The sequence below is a fragment of the Thalassophryne amazonica genome, chromosome 7 (genome assembly GCF_902500255.1).
Source record: "Thalassophryne amazonica chromosome 7, fThaAma1.1, whole genome shotgun sequence".
Lineage (NCBI taxonomy): Eukaryota > Metazoa > Chordata > Actinopteri > Batrachoidiformes > Batrachoididae > Thalassophryne > Thalassophryne amazonica.
In genome coordinates, this window is record NC_047109.1 from 80,576,913 (window position 1) to 80,597,625 (window position 20,713).

A 20,713-nucleotide genomic window follows, 5' to 3' on the forward strand; every position below is an offset into this window, starting at 1 on the left:
CTACAAGCACATCAAACTGCCTTCACTGAATATACTAAAACAAAGGTAGTGATTAAAATGTTCCCAAATAATAAAAATGGAACTATGTAGAATAATGTCAGATTTTAAAAGTAATCTCAACTGGCTATAAACAAGTACTATTATATGAATATGATCTGTTTTTATACACCACAGTTCTGCTGCATTACTGTTATAATGGCGTAAGAAAAGAAAAGTAAGTCCCTTCAGCTGTTCCCTTGTTTTCACCCACAGCAGATTTGGATGTTGAAGTGGCACAAGTTTTACACCAGATGTTCTTCCTGCCTTAACGCGACATTACAGGGAAAAACTGACAGGGGTGGGGTTTGAACTGGGAACCTTTTGCATTGAAACCAAGCGCACTAATCACTTGGGCCACCACCCTCTGCAACAGCATGAGAAGGGGGGACAAGTTGACTCTCCTTTTTCACTTTTCTTTGCACAAATCTTAAGAGTCCATGTGAGTACACAGAAAAAAACCAAACACAAAAATGACAACACCCTTCAGTTCATGGGTGTAGCGTATTAAGACTGATCATTTTGATTATATTAGTTAAACACAAAAATCACCAAGTAACATGTTGCTGCATGTTCAGTCACTTCACTCACTCTATATTTCTGTCACACAACTCACAAAGAATATTTATTGCGACAGCAGCATAGTTTTGAGTTTGGCGAATGAGCTCTGATCATCACTTCCCCCTGATGTTTGCATGAGATATGACGGAGTGATTAGTCACACACATTTTCTCGTGGTCTGTGCCCATAGGTGAATAGTGGGTGGAGGTGGGGCAAAGCAGCAGCAGTGACACCAAGCTGGCAGGCAGAGGGGAAGCTGGGAAATGGTTCAGTCTTAAACAGCCCACCCAATTTAGAGGGAGTGTTTGAGAAGATTATGTAAAGATTAGGTATGTGCGAATTATATGAATGAGTAACAGTGTGTACAAGCCGATTACCAGGGCAGGTTTGATTCAGAGACTGAAATGAAAACATCTTCACAAACAAAGCTATCACCTCCTACCTATCACAGACTCCAGAGAACTAACTGTAAAGCCCCATGACACTTAGAAAGAATGTGCAGAAACCAGACCAACACGGCAAATATTGCCATAATCCGACGCAATTGGGAGGAAAAGAGGCGTGGTCAACGGTGTTAGAATGCATCCAGATTACCTCGTCCACATCTGTATGATGGCGTCCAAAGCGCATGTAGACAACAGGTAAATGACACAGTCTGCCATCAGACAGCTATAAAAGGTGCTGCAGACTGCCTGATGTCCAAATGTCTGTATGGCAAACACGAGATTGGAGTGGGAGCGAGCGCTGTGTTCCTCATGCGTACGAGCCCAAGTGTGTGCATGGTGCACACGCGTGGTGCTGCAATTATCACTCAGCTGTGTATATGCATAACGCTGCATGAGCTTAGTGCCACTGGACAGCTTTGCTGAAAGTCTGCTGGCAGTGAGCCATGCAGTCACGTGTCAGGCGCAGCGCCTTTTAGTGCAGCAGCTAAGAGAATATTTAGAGCAAAATCAGGCACATGGTGATACAAGCACCAAAGTTGGCACAAATACTCCTTAGACATTACTATTTTGAAAAAAACAACTGGCCACTTGAATTTTCAATAGATGGCCAGGTAGGGGTCAACTGAAGAATTACACAAGGGTCAAAATTAAAAATGCTCAAATCATTTTGAAAAGTACACCACATTATTTGTCTGATTGTAAAGTTTCCAAAAAGGTATAGTTTGGACTATCTATGACTGAATAATCAGGAGTTATGGGGTAAAAACTGCAATAATGGTGACAAAGGTCAGTTTCAGTTTGTACAGGGGTCAAAAGTTGCTCCAATTTTGGTAAAAAATGATGCAAATTATTAGTTAACAGGGTTTTAAAAAGGAATAGTTTGGACCATGTATCATGCTTAGTTATCATGTTACGGGGCAACATGTCACATGTCATAGAATCCAACGGACGTTGACCTTGTTTGACCTTTACTTTGGAGACCAAATATTCAACACAATCAAAACTATTCCATTTATTAATCCTATTAGCTCAACCAATAATTAGCATCATTTTTTACCAAAACTGAAGGAACTTTAACTTTTGACCCCTGTACAAACTCAAACTGACCTTTGTCACCATTTTTGTTGTTTTTACCCCATAACTCCTGATCATTCAGTCATTGATAGTCCAAACTATACATTTTTGGAATCTTTACGATCAAACAAATAATGTGTAGTTTTCAAAATGATTTGGGCATTTTTAGTTTTGACCCCTGTGTAATTCAATTGACCCCTACCTGGCCGCTTATTGAAAATTCAAGTGGCCAGTCGTTTTTTTCAACAGTAATGTCTAAGAAGTATTTGTGCCAACTTTGGTGCTTCTATCACCATTTGCACAATTGTTTCAGTTATCTGCTGCACTATTTTCAGGGAACTTTAATTTTTTTGTGTATGTGTTTTGGCTCACTTCAGGAGCACAACGCAACTCTGGACACTGCAATGGTTGGATTATCACATGGGAATTAATTTTGCGTGGTTCATTCCAGCACACAGGAGCCAGGTGAGAGGATTTTAACCACAGGCTGTGCTCCGGCCCCACGCCCACATCCGCGCTGTGAAACACTCCTGGACCGGGGCTGTTGGAGGTGAGATTCATGTTTATTAACGCTGCCACGGCCTGGCACAACAGTTCCATGTCATATCTCAGAGCTAGAAGTTGCAGCAGGTGTTTGTTTCCGTGTGATAAACACAGTTATGAGTAGTTGTTGGCGCTCTTTTCTCTTCTGGGCAACAAGATTCTTATAAACTTATAAACAGATACACAGAACACTGTAAAAAAAAAAAAAAAGGCATGCAAAATTGGACTAAATACTCCGCGAGACTCCGAGGCCACGACAGGTGAACGGCGTTATAGCGAGGGACCACTGTATTCTCTTTTCACGTCAATAATTCTTGACGTGGATATTTGCTCGCTCAATTAATAAGACACGCCTAATCTGTCAGATTTCTTTATTTTTTTAATTTATTTCTGTATTTATTTTATTGTGACAACCGAACGGAGACGACAAAACCTGGTTGCAGCACGGCGATTTAAGGGAATGACGAAACTACAGTTGTTATTATCAATTTCATAGTCTAAAACGATCACACCACATGAAGTTAAGCTCAGTGCTGCTCTGGCTCCAGGCTCAAAGTCTGGAGAAAAAGGCGAGCAGCGCTGTCTTTGCAGTCAGCGCTGTGGCCGCGGATCGTGCTCCATAACAATCCCGCGGGATTTGTATTGATTATTATGTAGTATAATCAGGAAAGTGTTATTTATGTAACATATTCATTGATTTGTATAATGGCACTGTTTATCATGTTGATCATCTTCATTTATATGTGGATTCCAGCGCTGGTTCATTTTGGTGTATAATTTACGCCACCTCTCGACCTGGTGTATATTTTCAGCGCAATGTACGCCAACGACGACATTGATAAATGCCAAGTAGCGCAGCCGTTTTGGCGTACACCACATATACGCTCAAATATCGCCATACGCAACGTTGATACATGAGGCCCATTCACTGTATATGATAATTATCATGATGAAGCGTGCCATATTTCAACAGTTCCTTTGCACTCCGGGGTGGGGGTGGAATGGACATTATTATATGTGGCATGTGCAGGTCATACCGGCAGGCATACCGTGCCAGATCCATCTCAAGGTTCCCTCGTATGTGCTCAAATCATTTCAGGTTTGCTGCCATGGGAATATGTAAATTGCGGCCAAATGGTCCTCAGATTGCACATGGTCTGCCATCGGACAGGTGTTCCATCTCGACGGCACCCAGAGAGCTTTGAACATGTGCATCACACTCAAGGCCGCTGGCTTATTTTGACCAACTATGTGGACTCTCGCAGATGGCTGTCAGAACGTTTAGGAACTGAAATCCGACACTTTTCAGATGTGCGCCGATTCGTCATTCTGGCTATGTGTGATGGGGGTATTAGGGTGCGACGAAAGCTGCCTCAAGAAGAGGCAGCTGCTATTATTACTGCTGTTACTTGCAAAAATGAAAAGATAAAAATAGTACAAAGATAAAAGGAAAGAATAGAAAAGTATGACACAAACCTTTTAACACACTTGCAGATGCAGCATGTCTCTAACCCTTAATTGCTATTACTGAACTGCAATAGCCTTCACTCGCTGTATTTCAAAAAGTATGCGCCAAGTGTTTCTCAGTTCTGCAGCACAAAATCTGTCCTTTTAACTACTACTATTAAAGTGCTCAATAGCTTATGTCAATCCCTGTATCTCAAAGTATATGCGTGCCAAGTTTTTCTAAATTCTGCAGTGCAAATGTCTGTCTCCTGAACTACTACTAAAGTGCTCAATAGCCTGTCACTCCCTGTGCATCAAAAAGTATGTGGAGAAGGTTTTTTCAATTCTGAAGCACAAAAGTATCTGTCCTTTTAACAACTATTACTACTACCAAAGTGCCCAATAGCCTGTCACTCCCCATATGTCAAAGTATATGTGTGCCAAGTTTTCCTTCAGTTCTGCAGCACAAAAGCATCTGCCCACTTAACTACTACTACTACTAAAGTGCTCAATAGCCTGTCACTCCCCACATGTCAAAGTATATCTTTGCCATGTTTGGCTCAATTCTGAGGAGCATTTTGGACAGGAGAGGGACATATATACACACACATAGAATGGCCTCTTCATACAGATGTAGCATGCAGCTTGAGTTGTCAGCTGGAATTACCTCCCAAGTTCACTTCATAGTGTGTGGGATTTAGGGATGTTCATTAGCATATAATTACTTCCAACAAAATGTTTTCATGAGCCCTTCATATCTATGTGGGAGCAGGCCGCACAACTGAGGCCGCTATGATGCAGTGTTGCTTTAAGAGTGCCCCAAAATGGATATGATTGTGTAGGCTTTCATATTTTGTAGCTGGGCCAGATACAGAAGCAAAGCAAATAAATAAATGAATAAAAATCCATATTACTCCCCTATACACTTAGTGCTACTGCAAGATTAAGAACCCTGTTTTGTGAAAAGGGAATCATATCACCAGAAAAGGCAAAGGAGCATGAATCAGTCACAAAAAACGCGAAGATAAAATTGTGACGAGTGACGGAAAAATGCAATCTGCATCCTCACCACTACATGACACTATATCCTGCACACTGTAGCTTTAAAGCTGAGTTTGAATGTTGTGTGAAAAGTCTGCATACCAATGTAACGCGACAAGCTCTTGTGCACTGCATTAGTCAGCCACTAGGACAGACTTCTATGTCACCTGCACAGTCATCATGGCTCAGCACACATACACACCCTGAGCTCCATCCAGTCTGATACTACAGACCGAGGAAAGGTTCTGGGGGAAGAGAGAGAGAGAAAGGGGGAAAAAAAAACAAAAAACAGCAGCTGCAGAAGAGCAGCTTCCACTTTCTGACTCAGCCTGAATTCTTTCCAACAACAGACTATCAGCTCCCTCCCTCAACCTTCAGGATAACACCACACCAGTCTAAACAGTGCACATTTTCCAACTGAATGAGTCCTGAGAGAATAACACATTCAATGCCTTTCAAAGAGTTTAATTACAAACTCGCACAAAACAGAAAATGCATGTGCAAATAACTTGAGGGGTCAAATGTTTTTTTTTCTCTTTCAGTTTAAAATGAGTGTTGAGGAAAAGGTCACCAGTGGAATGTAGAAAGACGGTTCATTATTTTACAGCCTTGTATGTGCCAGGAGGTTTTCTCACTTTTTCCACATTTAAGATCACTGTTCAAAACACCATAAAAAGAAATCACTGTGGCAAAGAGTAACTGTGATGTTGCCCCGGCGGTCCATGAGCTGCACTGGGGACACAAACTAGTCAGCTGAATGTAAAGCAGGTCTCAGATTCATCAGTTCTTCCTTTTGGATTTGGTGGTTGACTTGGCTGGTGTCACTGAAGAAACAGCTGCTTGGTAGAGGGCAGCAGATATTTTGTTGATGTAGTAGAGGGCGAAGCACGAGAATATCAGGCTGGAAGGAAGGAAGGAACACGGCGACAAAACGTTAATTAGAAGACACGTATGTGGGAATAAAAGATATGACTGGTGTGCAGAGTTAGTGGTACTCACCATGTGGTGACACAGACACGGTGCACGAGCCCAGAGGCAAACAGTGACAGGCACAGGCACAACAGGACTGGAGAGGGGAAGAACGAGCAGCAAAATCTCATCAATATACAGTCAGCAAAAGCTTTCAACATGTGCCTAAATGAACAAATAATGAAAAGTGGACAAATACCAAACATTCTAAACAAAAATAACTGCATGTGAAATGTGTGATTAGGAATTATTTTAAATGATAAAACCACATAAGTTTAGGTGGTTTCCTGCAGTTTATAAGGAAAGAAGGCTGTATTTAATCAGATTTTCATAATAATTTTATTAAATCAAAATCAAATCAATTTTATTTATATAGCACCAAATCACAACAAACAGTTGCCCCAAGGCGCTTTATATTGTAAGGCAAAGCCATACAATAATTACGGAAAAACCCCAACGGTCAAAACGACCCCGTGAGCAAGCACTTGGCGACAGTGGGAAGGAAATCTCCCTTTTAACAGGAAGAAACCTCCAGCAGAACCAGGCTCAGGGAGGGGCAGTCTTCTGCTGGGACTGGTTGGGGCTGAGGGAGAGAACCAGGAAAAAGACATGCTGTGGAGGGGAGCAGAGATCAATCACTAATGATTAAATGCAGAGTGGTGCATACAGAGCAAAAAGAGAAAGAAACACTCAGTGCATCATGGGAACCCCCCAGCAGTCTAAGTCTATAGCAACATAACTAAGGGATGGTTCAGGGTCACCTGATCCAGCCCTAACTATAAGCTTTAGCAAAAAGGAAAGTTTTAAGCCTAATCTTAAAAGTAGAGAGGGTGTCTGTCTCCCTGATCTGAATTGGGAGCTGGTTCCAGAGGAGAGGAGCCTGAAAGCTGAAGGCTCTGCCTCCCATTCTACTCTTACAAACCCTAGGAACTACAAGTAAGCCTGCAGTCTGAGAGCGAAGCGCTCTATTGGGGTGATATGGTACTATGAGGTCCCTAAGATAAGATGGGACCTGATTATTCAAAACCTTATAAGTAAGAAGATGAATTTTAAATTCTATTCTAGAATTAACAGGAAGCCAATGAAGAGAGGCCAATATTACTGAGGGATGATTGGCAGCTGTCTTTGAGTCGTCATGCACCAGGCACATCATCTATAAAAGACAACCACTTTTTCAAAGTAGGAAGAAGTGAAGCTTTAATTTATTATTTGAATAAGATATTTCTAACTGGTTGCTTTCTTTAACAAAATAGAAAAATATATTTTTGGCAAAATAGCAATGTTTGGACATATGAGTGCGGTGCTCTAGTTTTTAAGAAATTTGGAAAAAGAAAAAAGAAAACTTTATTCACATTGTCATTATGGGGTATTTTGTGTAGAATTATGAGGAAAAATGCATTTCCTCCATTTGGGAAGAAGGCTGTAACATAAAATGAGGAAAAAGTGAAGCACTGTGAATACTCTCCAGAGGCACTGTATAGCTCACACATTCACTTTTGTTGGAACTGATTTTGTGTTGACATGCATTAAAAAAGGGGGTGGGGAGGCGCATCATACGCTACTGGCATTATAACTTTGGGATGCCTAAAACTTTTGCACAGTACTGTTAAGTATGTATGAAATTTTTTTGCTATGAAACAAATTTTTTTTTTACACTGAACAAAAATTTGAAAGCAACACTTTTGTTTTTGTTCCCATTTTTCATGAGTTGAACTCAAAGACCTAAAATATTTTCTATATCCACAATAGATGTATTTCTCTCAAATATTGTTCACAAATCTGTTAGTGAGCACTTCTCCTTTGCCGAGATAATCCATCCCACCTCACAGGTGTGGCATTATCAAGATGCTGATTAGACATTTCAGAGTGGCCTTTTATTGTGGCCAGCCTAAGGCATACCTGTGCAACAATCATACTGTCTAATCAGTATGATTAGACAGAAAAGAGAAGTGCTCACTAACACAGATTTAGACATTATGGGGTATTGTGTGTAGAATTTTGAGGGGAAAAAATGATTTCATCTATTCTGGAATAAGGCTGTAACATTAAAAAATGTGAAGAAAGTGCTGTGGTGTGAATACTTTCTGGATGCAACATACATCATTACTGATGAATGAATCATGACATATCTTCCCAGATATAGTTGGTCACGACCAAAAATTTCATTTACACCAATACTGAACATTATGACCCATTTCCCCTGAAAACAGCCTTGTTGTCTATCACTAATAGCAAAAGGATGATAATCCCTAAGCCCATTCAAAGGACAATGTCTTTATGACATCACTTGTTCAAACAGGAGGATGGACAACAAGATGACAATTAGGCTGTCAGCCGAGAGATCAGACATAATCATCACTTACTCTCTGGGAATATTTTGGCTTGAAATCCTTTCCCAAAAACAAGATTTTCCAGATTATTAAATGCCTGAAAATAATGTTAAGGTCAAAAGCTACTTTAAAATGTTCAGTTTTTGCAACAATTACAAACCAGATTCATGATTTACTTTGATTCTTATTATAAATATTGCTTTGTGCTGGAGTGAAGATTAAATACTCAAAAAGCATTAGTATGGAAGGATTTTCGTAGGAGAATAATTTTAAGCACTGCATGAATATATTTTACACAACAAGTTCAGTTTGCTGGTTGACCAATGTGGGTTAAAGTGGATTTATGCATTGTGCTGTAAGGATACAGTGAGGGAGCAGATGAAGAGAACAGAGCCCAGGAAACCTCCCAGGATGGTGAGCCACTCTGTAGAACCCAGCTGTTTACTGAACATCTGCATCCCAGCAAACACCAGCACCGACAGCAGACTGGACAGCACCAGAGAAGTACCCGTGTTCACCGCTGCTTGAAAGAACAAAATAGCCAATCAAAGAAACAAAGGGTTCATTAACTTAGGCAAGCGCTATATGGTTCAAAACAGGCTGTTGCTACTGATACTGGTACCGTATGCAAACCGCAAACTGCTACTCATACAGCACCCATTGTAATTTAAACTACTAAACGCCACGATTCATGCACAACTCTTCACCTGAAACTTTGGGGCTTGAAATTAGTCAGCTGCTTATTGTATGTACAGCTTCAATGCCATGATATCCCTCTTTATCTCGGAATAATCACAACGACATACGAGAAAGACAGTTTCTATCCATACAGAGCTGTATTCATATAGTGAACTTCTATTGGTATGTAGCATCTCTCTCATTGCTAAGTCACGTGATTATGAGGCTACGTACATGTATATGTATTTGCTATTGATACGTAGATTCCTGAACTACATTAACCACAACCAATAATCCTAACACTACGCTGAGGTACGTATGAAGAGTTTTGGGGATTATTAATATGGCTACGTACAGTGCATAGTCAGCTCACCATGCTACCAACTTGCCCACTCCCAAATCATTTTTTTTTATGTTGTCCAGTATACTTCTATGCTATATTTTTCGATGCAACTGCCCACAAAGCCAGATCATTTGCCATAAAGCAGTAATTAATGGTGAAAGAAATTAATGTGAGTGATCAAATGCATTATATATGCTAGCAAGTCTTTATCACTGAGAGTAACAAGTAGTGATGGGATGATGATACCTCAAGGAGTGTATTGACACTACACAAACTGTGTCAGCACTGTGTTGGTTGCTCAATAGTGAACCCTGCAGTAGTTATAAAATCATTGCAGGTAAATAAGATGGAAAAGTTATCGTGCTGCAAACGCAACATCAGCCTGTGAAATAGTTAATCGCCAGTCCTCTAAAATATGATCTCATCATTGCATAATTTCATGTGCTCAATTTGTGTGTCGAGTTAAGCTGTTCATGAGAAGAGTTTAAAATTTGCTTAAAACCTTGTTTGTGTAAATGCTAAACTGAGTTAGTTTGTAAAATATAGCAAATTTGTCTGTAATAAAATTCAGAGTTAAAATTTGTAACGTGTGTAGAAATTTGTTAACTGTTAAGTGTTAAAGCATATGAAATAAAAGACTAAAAATAGATTCATTTATACATTTTTATTGAGGAACAAAGGTTTCTGATTTCTCCTCTTACACACCAGTTCCCCTGCCTTAGAAAAAACTCTTTCACAGGGTACAGATGAAGATGGTGAGCATAAAAATTTCAGTGCGAGTTGATAAAGGTGTGGATATGTTTTCTGGTTATTCTTCCAGTACTGTAAAGGAGTACAAACATATCTAATTGGAAAAATAACAGTAAACAATGCCGAAAGGAGAAAAAGATTTATCTTATTTGGCGTCAAAAGATCAAAATTATTCCAGACTGGGGAAAGGTCTTTGAACGTGCCATGAAGTCAGTGGAGCAAGGTGAGGGCAAGCAAAAATCCAACAGCAAAACGCCATCCAACAAATCCGCGACATGTCGATACAGTTTGTTTCCTTATAAACACAATTTGGCACGGCGCAGCGGAACGACACAGTTCCTGTATTGGTCACGTGATTTTTTTCTTAAAGAGATACGTGCACCGATACGGGGTTTCACTCTTGTGTGCTCAGCACAGTGTTGACGCACCAGTGTTGTTCATCCCATCACTAGTAACAAGTGGGGTCCCTCAGGGATTGGTTCTAGGACCTGTTTTGTTCCTAGTCTTTGTTAATGATTTGTCAGGTATTCTTTCAGCAAAGAGTAAAATTTTTGCAGATGGCACAAAATTGTTTCACCCTATATTGTCATTAGTTGATTGCAATTGTATTAACAAGGACTTTGATAAGCTGGTCAACTGAATGGCTACTCACGTTTAATAGTGAAAAATGTAAGGTAATAAATTTTGGTGGAAAAAAAACCCTTGTTATGAGTATATATGAATGGAGACAAAATAGACACTGTTATATGGAAGAAAATGTTTTTAGGTATTTTGTTTACCAATAAGTTATCATTCTCCAAGTGCATAAGTAATGCAGCTGCAAAAGCCAATCGAGTGCTCCGTCTTATCAAAAGGCAGGTCAATTATATTAACAAGGAATGTTTTCTAGTATACAAGAGTTATGTTAGACCTCATATGGAATATTTTGTGCAAGTGTGGCCCCTCCAATTTGCAGAGGGCCAGAGATATGTTAGAAAACGTTTACTGCAGGGCTACAAAAAAAATTGTACCTGGGTTAGAACACTTATCTTATGAAAACAGGTTGAAGGAACTCAAGACTTACTACACTATAAAACAGAAAAGCTTGTGAGGACCTTACTGAAGCTTATGAAATATTAAACTGTCATGAAAATATTGATTGTTATCAATTTATCCAATTTAGAGATTATACTGGTTTGAGAGGCCATTTGTCTATGTTAGATCAAGATTAAACATTAGAAAGAATTTCTTTTAGTCATAGAATTGTGACTTTGTGGGAGAGTCTACCAAATTATGTTGTAAATTTGCCCAGTGTCAATGTTTTTAAAAGTAGGTATGATCAGTATTACTATTATTCGGGCAGCAGAGACAATGAACCTGGAAGTAGTGTACGGCAAAGAGTTTTCAGTGGTAATAGGTCCATTTGATGGTCCTTAATAAGAAACTGACTGATGACACTCATCCTTGAGCATTTTTGTAAATTTGCATATTGTCAAAATGGCCAACAAGGAACATTGTTTTCTTCACTTTTACAGATATATTTGTATAAATCTATAGTTCCCATTTTCAATCAATCATATGTAATATTGTACTCCAAATATCTTCAAATGTGTTTTTACATGATATCATTTACAAAATATCCTTTGAATTAATGATTTGCTAATTTGCACATTTTCAAAGATGATAATCAATACTTTATTCAGACACCAGATTACAGACTAAAATTTCTTCTCCTGACCTCTCTCGATTTCAGATAGACATTTTATTTTCACAGCAGCAACATTTCTTGCACCTTTAAACTCCTTCAAACAGTCTCTGTGGTACTGGGCATCTGCTGCATGCAGATCTGAGCAGGCTCCCAGTAGCTGTATGCGTACAAGATCAGCCTTTTCATCCCCTCTTTCATCACAGATGTCTAGTATCTGATCTTTCATGGTCTTTTTACTAGGTTTATCAGTGGTACTGCATTGGTGAACTGGACAACAATGAGATGATTTTTGTATCCTTTGGAAGACATGCTTCACCACAAAATATGCAGTGCTTTCTAAATTCAAATGACCTTGACTGAGAACGCCTTTATGCGGGGAGGTTCACTTTTAGATCGATTTGATACCCCCCCCTTTTTTTTTTTTTTTTAAATATCTACTGATATGTTTTGGATGTGTGCATTGACACACAAGATCTGTGACATCGTATGTGCAGATTAGGGTTAAGTCTTAGTTTCTCTGCCAAATCTACATGATACTGGTTGCCTCTCTGTTCACTTGAATTTATTTTCTGTATACGATCTAGCTTGGCATCACTCATATCATGTGCATTAGCACAATTAAATGTTTCCTGAAGGTAACATTGAACATTTCTCTGTCTGTCATGCTGAATAATTCAGACCTTCAACAAGTTTCATCTATAACGAAAACCCGATCCCACGCAGTCTAGATACTTTATCTTTAGTGTAAAGTTAATTTTATACAGAATACAGATACTAGGTTTCACATATGGGAACAAGCAGCACTACTGAACAATTCGAAAGGCTCAACAAGTTTCAGGAATGCTTTTCTATTGCAAAAAGTGGATTTCAGATTTTCAGAGACCTTACATTTTTCGGTGGATAAGCAGTACTACAACCCCTGGCAAAAATTATGGAATCACTGGCCTCGGAAGATGTTCATTCAGTTGTTTAATTTTGTAGAAAAAAGCAGATCACAGACATGACACAAAACTAAAATCATTTCAAATGGCAACTTTCTGGCTTTAAGAAACACTATAAGAAATCAAGAAAAAAAGATTGTGGCAGTCAGTAACGGTTACTTTTTTAGACCAAGCAGAGGAAAAAAATATGGAATCACTCAATTCTGAGGAAAAAATTATGGAATCACCCTGTAAATTTTCATCCCCAAAACTAACACCTGCATCATATCAGATCTGCTCGTTAGTCTGCATCTAAAAAGGAGTGAACACACCTTGGAGAGCTGTTGCACCAAGTGGACTGACATGAATCATGGCTCCAACACGAGAGATGTCAATTGAAACAAAGGAGAGGATTATCAAACTCTTAAAAGAGAGTAAATCATCACGCAATGTTGCAAAAGATGTTGGTTGTTCACAGTCAGCTGTGTCTAAACTCTGGACCAAATACAAACAACATGGGAAGGTTGTTAAAGGCAAACATACTGGTAGACCAAGGAAGACATCAAAGCGTCAAGACAAAAAAACTTAAAGCAATATGTCTCAAAAATCGAAAAATGCACAACAAAACAAATGAGGAACGAATGGGAGGAAACTGGAGTCAACGTCTGTGACCGAACTGTAAGAAACCGCCTAAAGGAAATGGGATTTACATACAGAAAAGCTAAACGAAAGGCATCATTAACACCTAAACAGAAAAAAACAAGGTTACAATGGGCTAAGGAAAAGCAATTGTGGACTGTGGATGACTGGATCAAAGTCATATTCAGTGATGAATCTCGAATCTGCATTGGGCAAGGTGATGATGCTGGAACTTTTGTTTGGTGCCTTTCCAATGAGATTTATAAAGATGACTGCCTGAAGAGAACATGTAAATTTCCACAGTCATTGATGATATGGGGCTGCATGTCAGGTAAAGGCACTGGGGAGATGGCTGTCATTACATCTTCAATAAATGCACAAGTTTATGTTGATATTTTGGACAATTGAAAGGATGTTTGGGGATGATGAAATCATTTTTCAAGATGATAATGCATCTTGCCATAGAGCAAAAACTGCAAAAACATTCCTTGCAAAAAGACACATAGGGTCAATGTCATGGCATAGGGTCAATGTCAACAAGCAGATCTGATTTGACGCAGGTGTTAATTTGGGGGATGAAAATTTACAGGGTGATTCCATAATTTTTTCCTCAGAATTGAGTGATTCCATATTTTTTTCCTCTGCTTGGTCTAAAAAAGTAACCGTTACTGACTGCCACAATCTTTTTTTCTTGATTTCTTATAGTGTTTCTTAAAGCCAGAAAGTTGCCATTTGAAATGACTTTAGTTTTGTGTCATGTCTGTGATCTGCTTTTCTTTCTACAAAATTAAACAACTGAATGAACCTTCTCTGAGGCCGGTGATTCCATAATTTTTGCCAGGGGTTGTAGTACCTACTGCAATTTGTTAGACAGACTTCACTTAATATCTCTCTGCTAAGGTCAGATTTTTGTATCTATAATATGCATATGCTAAATAATGCTTTTCTGTAAAACAATTTAGATAATCTCAACTGTACAATTAGTCAATATATGTTTAAACCATAAAAATGAACAATTTTGTACATAGACCTATTAAAAAGAGTGTATATACACCTATTAAGATCAAATGTGGTGGTTCCGATAATGATAAATTTCCCTTTATCGCCAGGTAAATATTTTATTGGACAGATAGAATACTTCAAAGTATGATTGGTATTTTATTGAGGGGGCAGAATGGAAATAAAACTCCATCCATTTAGGGCAATATACTCGAAAACCATTACATTTTTGCTGATATAGCAAAATCCTCAATGCTGACAGAATGTCATCAATTGGATTCTTATTCTGGACTATCTATAGAATCAAAATCCATTTTAAAAACAATCTTTCTCGTACCCTACTTCTAGGTTAGGCTAAAAATGCCTACTCTGCGGCTACATGGCTTTTAGTTTTAGATGTATGTATACCATCTGTACAATTTAGTATTTTTGGTTTTTGAGTATTGTTGTGGTTTTTAACCTGGATGTGCGCGTTTATGTACTGTCTGTACAAACTTTTTTAATCACACAATAAGCGTTATGTTAAAAAGCTATTTATTTAAAAAAAAAAAAAAGGGGGAGTGAACGCCACGTCAGTGTTCCCACATTAGCTTTTCCGACGCAGGAACTCATTTAGCAACAACGCTACACAACGTTCATATATATTTAAAAAAAAAAACTTGGCGAAGATACACGAAAATTACTCCTAAATTAGCATCTATAGAGCAACGCAGTGAACAGCCTTTATTACAGCCAAAACGGTTTAAAAAGATTAGCTAGCTCTAGCAGCCGGTCTGGCACCGAAAACATATCAAACACACAATACATACCCATAATGACTCGACGATATATTTGCAGTAACTGAAATAAAAATGGACGTAAATCAAGTTTAGATTTGACAAAACAGCAACGAATCAGATCGGTTGTAGGAACTTAAAAAGACAAATCTGGCCGCCCGGCCCGAATAACAGGGGGGACGAACCAGTTTTCCTACCCACTATAGCCACCTGCTGGATTGGAGGACAAACCAAAAATGCATAAATTTCCTAACAAAAAAAAATTAATTCCTGTCATGTTTCACTTCGTTATTACATAGTAGAAAACAGATATATAACTTAAACTGGATACATTGTTTTGATGTATTTCATATTTCTAAACTTTTGAAAAGTATGCACCCAGTAAAATACAAGTCAATAACTTCTCTCTTTTTTTTTTTAACATAACTCAGAAACTGTATGCAGTGTCGTCTTGTAACTCAACAAATTAAAGCAGTATGTACGTAGGACAAACTTAAATCTGAGCCATGAGCCACCAGAACAAAACCAAGAAGACATGTTTTCTCTAAAATTACATAGAGGGCACTACGTTGGCTTAGTAGTTAACATGGTTTCTCGCAGACAACAGGCCTCGGGTTTGTTTCAATCTGGAGTTTGGAATGTCATTTCCCTCTGTGTGCTCCAGCTTTTTCCCACTTCCAAAAACAAGCAGGTTTGGTGAACTGGAAGCTTTATAGATGAGGACAAAATTAGTTCCCCTATGAAATTTAACATTTTTGTACATTTTGTAACATTTTTTGCTTTTTTAAACAAAGCAAGTAATTTTCAACACATTATTTCTAAACATTCATTAATTTTTCTGCCGCTTATTCGGGTCTGGGTCACGAGCACAGGAACTCAAGCAGGTCATCCCACACTTTCCATCCTCAGCCAAGTCCTTTAAATCTTCTCGCAGGATCCAGAGGCATTCCAAAGCCAGCTGGGAAATATAATTCCTCCAGCGTGTCCTTTGCTGAAGCCCCCTCTCAGTTGGATGTCCTTTCCCTAGGGAGACAACCAGGGGGCATCATCACCAGATGCCTGACCACCTTGGCTGACTCCTTTCGATGCGAAGAACCAGCGGCTCTACTCCAAGTTCATCCCAGATAGTCGAGCTTCTCACTCTGTCCAGGAGTGTAAGTCCAGATACCCAATGGAGGAATCTCATTTCTGCTTCTTGTATCCGCGACCTTCTTCTTTTGGTCATTACCCAAAGTTCATGGCCATAGATGAGGATTGGAGCGTAAACTGGCTGGTCAGTTGAGAGTCTCACCTTCTGGCTCAACTCCTATCTCACAACAGCCCAGTACAGTGTCTGTAAAACATCAGACGCTGCCCCAATCGGTTTATTGATCTCACGTGCCAACTTGCCCCCACTTGTGAACAAGACACTGAGATACTTAAACTCCACCACTTAGTGCAATAAATCTCCCTGACCTAGAGGGGACAATCCTCCATTTTCCAACAGAGGACCATAGTCTCGGATTTGGTGGTGTTGATTCTCATCCCGGTTGCTTCACAGATCTCCTCAGTGCGCACTGGAGGTCACCACCTGATGAAGCAAACAGATCCACATCATCTGCAAAAAAAAAAAAAAAAAAAAGATGCAACGTCTGAGGTCACCAAACTGGACATCCTCTGGTCACAGACTGTGCCTTGAAATCCTGTCCATGAACATTATGAACAGGTTTGGTGACAAGAGGCAGCCCTGCTGGGGTTCATTTCCAAACATCCTGGTTTTATTTTGGATACTTACATTATTTTATGTTGCACACAGAAATAAACATTTTTTTCACAAAAACAAAAAATACCAGGGTCAAAATTATTAGCCTCCCTAATGCAACAGTGCTGCCAGAACATCCAGGCTACCTGATGGTGGCACATCACCGTCATTTTTGTGAGGGTGCAAAAATGGCAGTGTAGATCATTCTTGCCCAAAACAGATACCAGACCACAAACATTTAAGTTCTAGCATTACTATGTCCATGACATTATCCCAGTAACTACCATTCTGAGGGGGGAGCAGCACATTAGTGTTTTAGCTTTTCCTCGATCCGTGTAAGAGCTTTTGCAGTTTCTCTTAATTTGATTGTATCTTCTTCAAAGATATCCTCCGTTGTTACTTTCGGGCATTCTTGCCTATTGACTTGCTGGCATTCCTCTAGTATATGTTTTTGAGTTTCCTCCTCAGCATTGCAGAACCTACAGGATACATTGGCATATTTATTCCTATAGTTGCATTTTACTGCCAGCATTCTTGTTCTTGCCATCATGATGCTATGTGCTTCCATCCTGTTTAGTTTGTCCAGGTAGGGTTTCCTTTTTCCTACTTCCAACCTTTTTACGTTTTCAATGTAATGGTTAACCTTTGATTTGATCTCTCCTTGTTCTTTGATATTCTTCTTTAGCTGTTCGCCTATTTTCCTTTTTATATCTCCTTTGCTTGTTTGGTCCGTTATCTGCAGTTTTTCCTTAATCCTGTTGACTTCCCTTTTCCATGGTTTACTATTGTTGTTGTTTATTCTTTTCATTAGGTCTGATCCTACTGTATTTATCCTTTTTTGGAAGTTGACCTTGTTTTTTTATATTATACGGTCTATATATTTGGCCTCTACCGGTGGTTGGCTCTCACTGCGGTATTGTATCACTTCCTGTTCCAGAGCACAGCGGTGTTTTGCTGTATCTGTTAGCTGTTTAATCTGCGCAGTTAGACTGATCTAGTTACCTAGATAACGATTTGTTTCACAGTGTAATCTTCACGCGCCTTAACTAAAGCACTCCCTCTGCTGAATCACCTCTAAATTATTTACACATTATTCACTTTGTGTGTTCGTAGGAATCCGCTAGCTTAGCGCAGCTACTAGCTCTTAGCCGGTTTAGCATGGCGGCTTCTCCTGTCTCTCCCGCACTTTTCTGCTCTGGGTGTAAAATGTTTAGTTATTCCTCGGCCTCCGTTAGCAGTAATGGTACTTGTAATAAGTGTAGCTTATTCGTAGCTTTGGAGGCCAGGTTGGGCGAATTGGAGACTCGGCTCCGCACCGTGGAAAATTCTACAGCTAGCCAGGCCCCTGTAGTCGGTCCGGACCAAGGTAGCTTAGCCGCCGTTAGTTTCCCTCTGGCAGATCCCGAGCAGCCGGGAAAGCAGGCCGACTGGGTGACTGTGAGGAGGAAGCGTAGCCCTAAACAGAAGCCCCGTGTACACCGCCAACCCGTTCACATTTCTAACCGTTTTTCCCCACTCGGCGACACACCCGCCGAGGATCAAACTCTGGTTATTGGCAACTCTGTTTTGAGAAATGTGAAGTTAGCGACACCAGCAACCATAGTCAATTGTCTTCCGGGGGCCAGAGCAGGCGAGTTTGAAGGAAATTTGAAACTGCTGGCTAAGGCTAAGCGTAAATTTGGTAAGATTGTAATTCACGTCGGCAGTAATGACACCCGGTTACGCCAATCGGAGGTCACTAAAATTAACATTGAATCGTGTGTAACTTTGCAAAAACAATGTCGGACTCTGTAGTTTTCTCTGGGCCCCTCCCCAATCGGACCGGGAGTGACATGTTTAGCCGCATGTTCTCCTTGAATTGCTGGCTGTCTGAGTGGTGTCCAAAAAATGAGGTGGGCTTCATAGATAATTGGCAAAGCTTCTGGGGAAAACCTGGTCTTGTTAGGAGAGACGGCATCCATCCCACTTTGGATGGAGCAGCTCTCATTTCTAGAAATCTGGCCAATTTTCTTAAATCCTCCAAACCGTGACTATCCAGGGTTGGGACCAGGAAGCAGAGTTGTAGTCTTACACACCTCTCTGCAGCTTCTCTCCCCATGCCATCCCCTCATTACCCCATCCCCGTAGAGACGGTGCCTGCTCCCAGACCACCAATAACCAGCAAAAATCTATTTAAGCATAAAACTTCAAAAAGAAAAAATAATATAGCACCTTTAACTGCACCACAGACTAAAACAGTTAAATGTGGTCTATTAAACATTAGGTCTCTCTCTTCTAAGTCCCTGTTAGTAAATGATATAATAATTGATCAACATATTGATTTATTCTGCCTTACAGAAACCTGGTTACAGCAGGATGAATATGTTAGTTTAAATGAGTCAATACCCGAGTCACACTAACTGCCAGAATGCTCGTAGCACGGGCCGAGGATTAGCAGCAATCTTCCATTCCAGCTTATTAATTAATCAAAAACCCAGACAGAGCTTTAATTCATTTGAAAGCTTGACTCTTAGTCTTGTCCATCCAAATTGGAAGTCTCAAAAACCAGTTTTATTTGTTATTAGCTATCGTCCACCTGGTCGTTACTGTGAGTTTCTCTGTGAATTTTCAGACCTTTTGTCTGACTTAGTGCTTAGCTCAGATAATTATAGTGGGTGATTTTAACATCCACACAGATGCTGAGAATGACAGCCTCAACACTGCATTTAATCTATTATTAGACTCAATTGGCTTTGCTCAAAATGTAAATGAGTCCACCCACCACTTTAATCATATCTTAGATCTTGTTCTGACTTATGGTATGGAAATTGAAGACTTAACAGTATTCCCTGAAAACTCCCTTCTGTCTGATCATTTCTTAATAACATTTACATTTACTCTGATGGACTAACCAGCAGTGGGGAATAAGTTTCATTACACTAGAAGTCTTTCAGAAAGCGCTGTAACTAGGTTTAAGGATATGATTCCTTCTTTATGTTCTCTAATGCCATATACCAACACAGTGCAGAGTAGCTACCTAAACTCTGTAAGTGAGATAGAGTATCTCGTCAATAGTTTTACATCCTCATTGAAGACAACTTTGGATGCTGTAGCTCCTCTGAAAAAGAGGAGCTTTAAATCAGAAGTGCCTGACTCCGTGGTATAACTCACAAACTCGCAGCTTAAAGCAGATAACCCATAAGTTGGAGAGGAAATGGTGTCTCACTAATTTAGAAGATCTTCACTTAGCCTGGAAAAAGAGTCTGTTGCTCTATAAAAAAGCCCTCCGTAAAGCTAGGACATCTTACTACTCATCACTAATTGAAGAAAATAAGAACAACCCCAGGTTTCTTTTCAGCACTGTAGCCAGGCTGACAAAGAGTCAGAGTTCTATTGAGCTGAGTATTCCATTAACTTTAACTAGTAATGACTTCATGACTTTCTTTGCTAACAAAATTTTAACTATTAGAGAAAAAATTACTCATAACCATCCCAAAGACGTATCGTTATCTTTGGCTGCTTTCAGTGATGCCGGTATTTGGTTAGACTCTTTCTCTCCGATTGTTCTGTCTGAGTTATTTTCATTAGTTACTTCATCCAAACCATCAACATGTTTATTAGACCCCATTCCTACCAGGCTGCTCAAGGAAGCCCTACCATTATTTAATGCTTCGATCTTAAATATGATCAATCTATCTTTGTTAGTTGGCTATGTACCACAGGCTTTTAAGGTGGCAGTAATTAAACCATTACTT

The 20,713-nt window shown here is 39.5% G+C and overlaps 1 protein-coding gene across 2 annotated transcripts; it reads right to left on the bottom strand.

Moving 5' to 3' along the window:
- Positions 1–5,596: 5,596 nt before the first annotated feature.
- Positions 5,597–15,426, bottom strand: krtcap2 (keratinocyte associated protein 2). 2 transcript variants are annotated; one of them, XM_034174751.1, is made up of 5 exons: positions 15,272–15,426; positions 8,812–8,966; positions 8,480–8,543; positions 6,147–6,213; positions 5,597–6,048 (listed from the first exon to the last, which is right to left on the bottom strand). In XM_034174751.1, the coding sequence occupies exons 1-5, from the start codon at positions 15,273–15,275 to the stop codon at positions 5,928–5,930; spliced, it is 411 nt and encodes a 136-aa protein (XP_034030642.1). In that variant the 5' UTR covers positions 15,276–15,426; the 3' UTR covers positions 5,597–5,927. The 2 variants fall into 2 exon arrangements, with proteins under 2 accessions (XP_034030642.1, XP_034030641.1); XM_034174750.1 differs by having other exon boundaries at positions 8,812–8,969; positions 15,272–15,398.
- Positions 15,427–20,713: the final 5,287 nt, after the last annotated feature.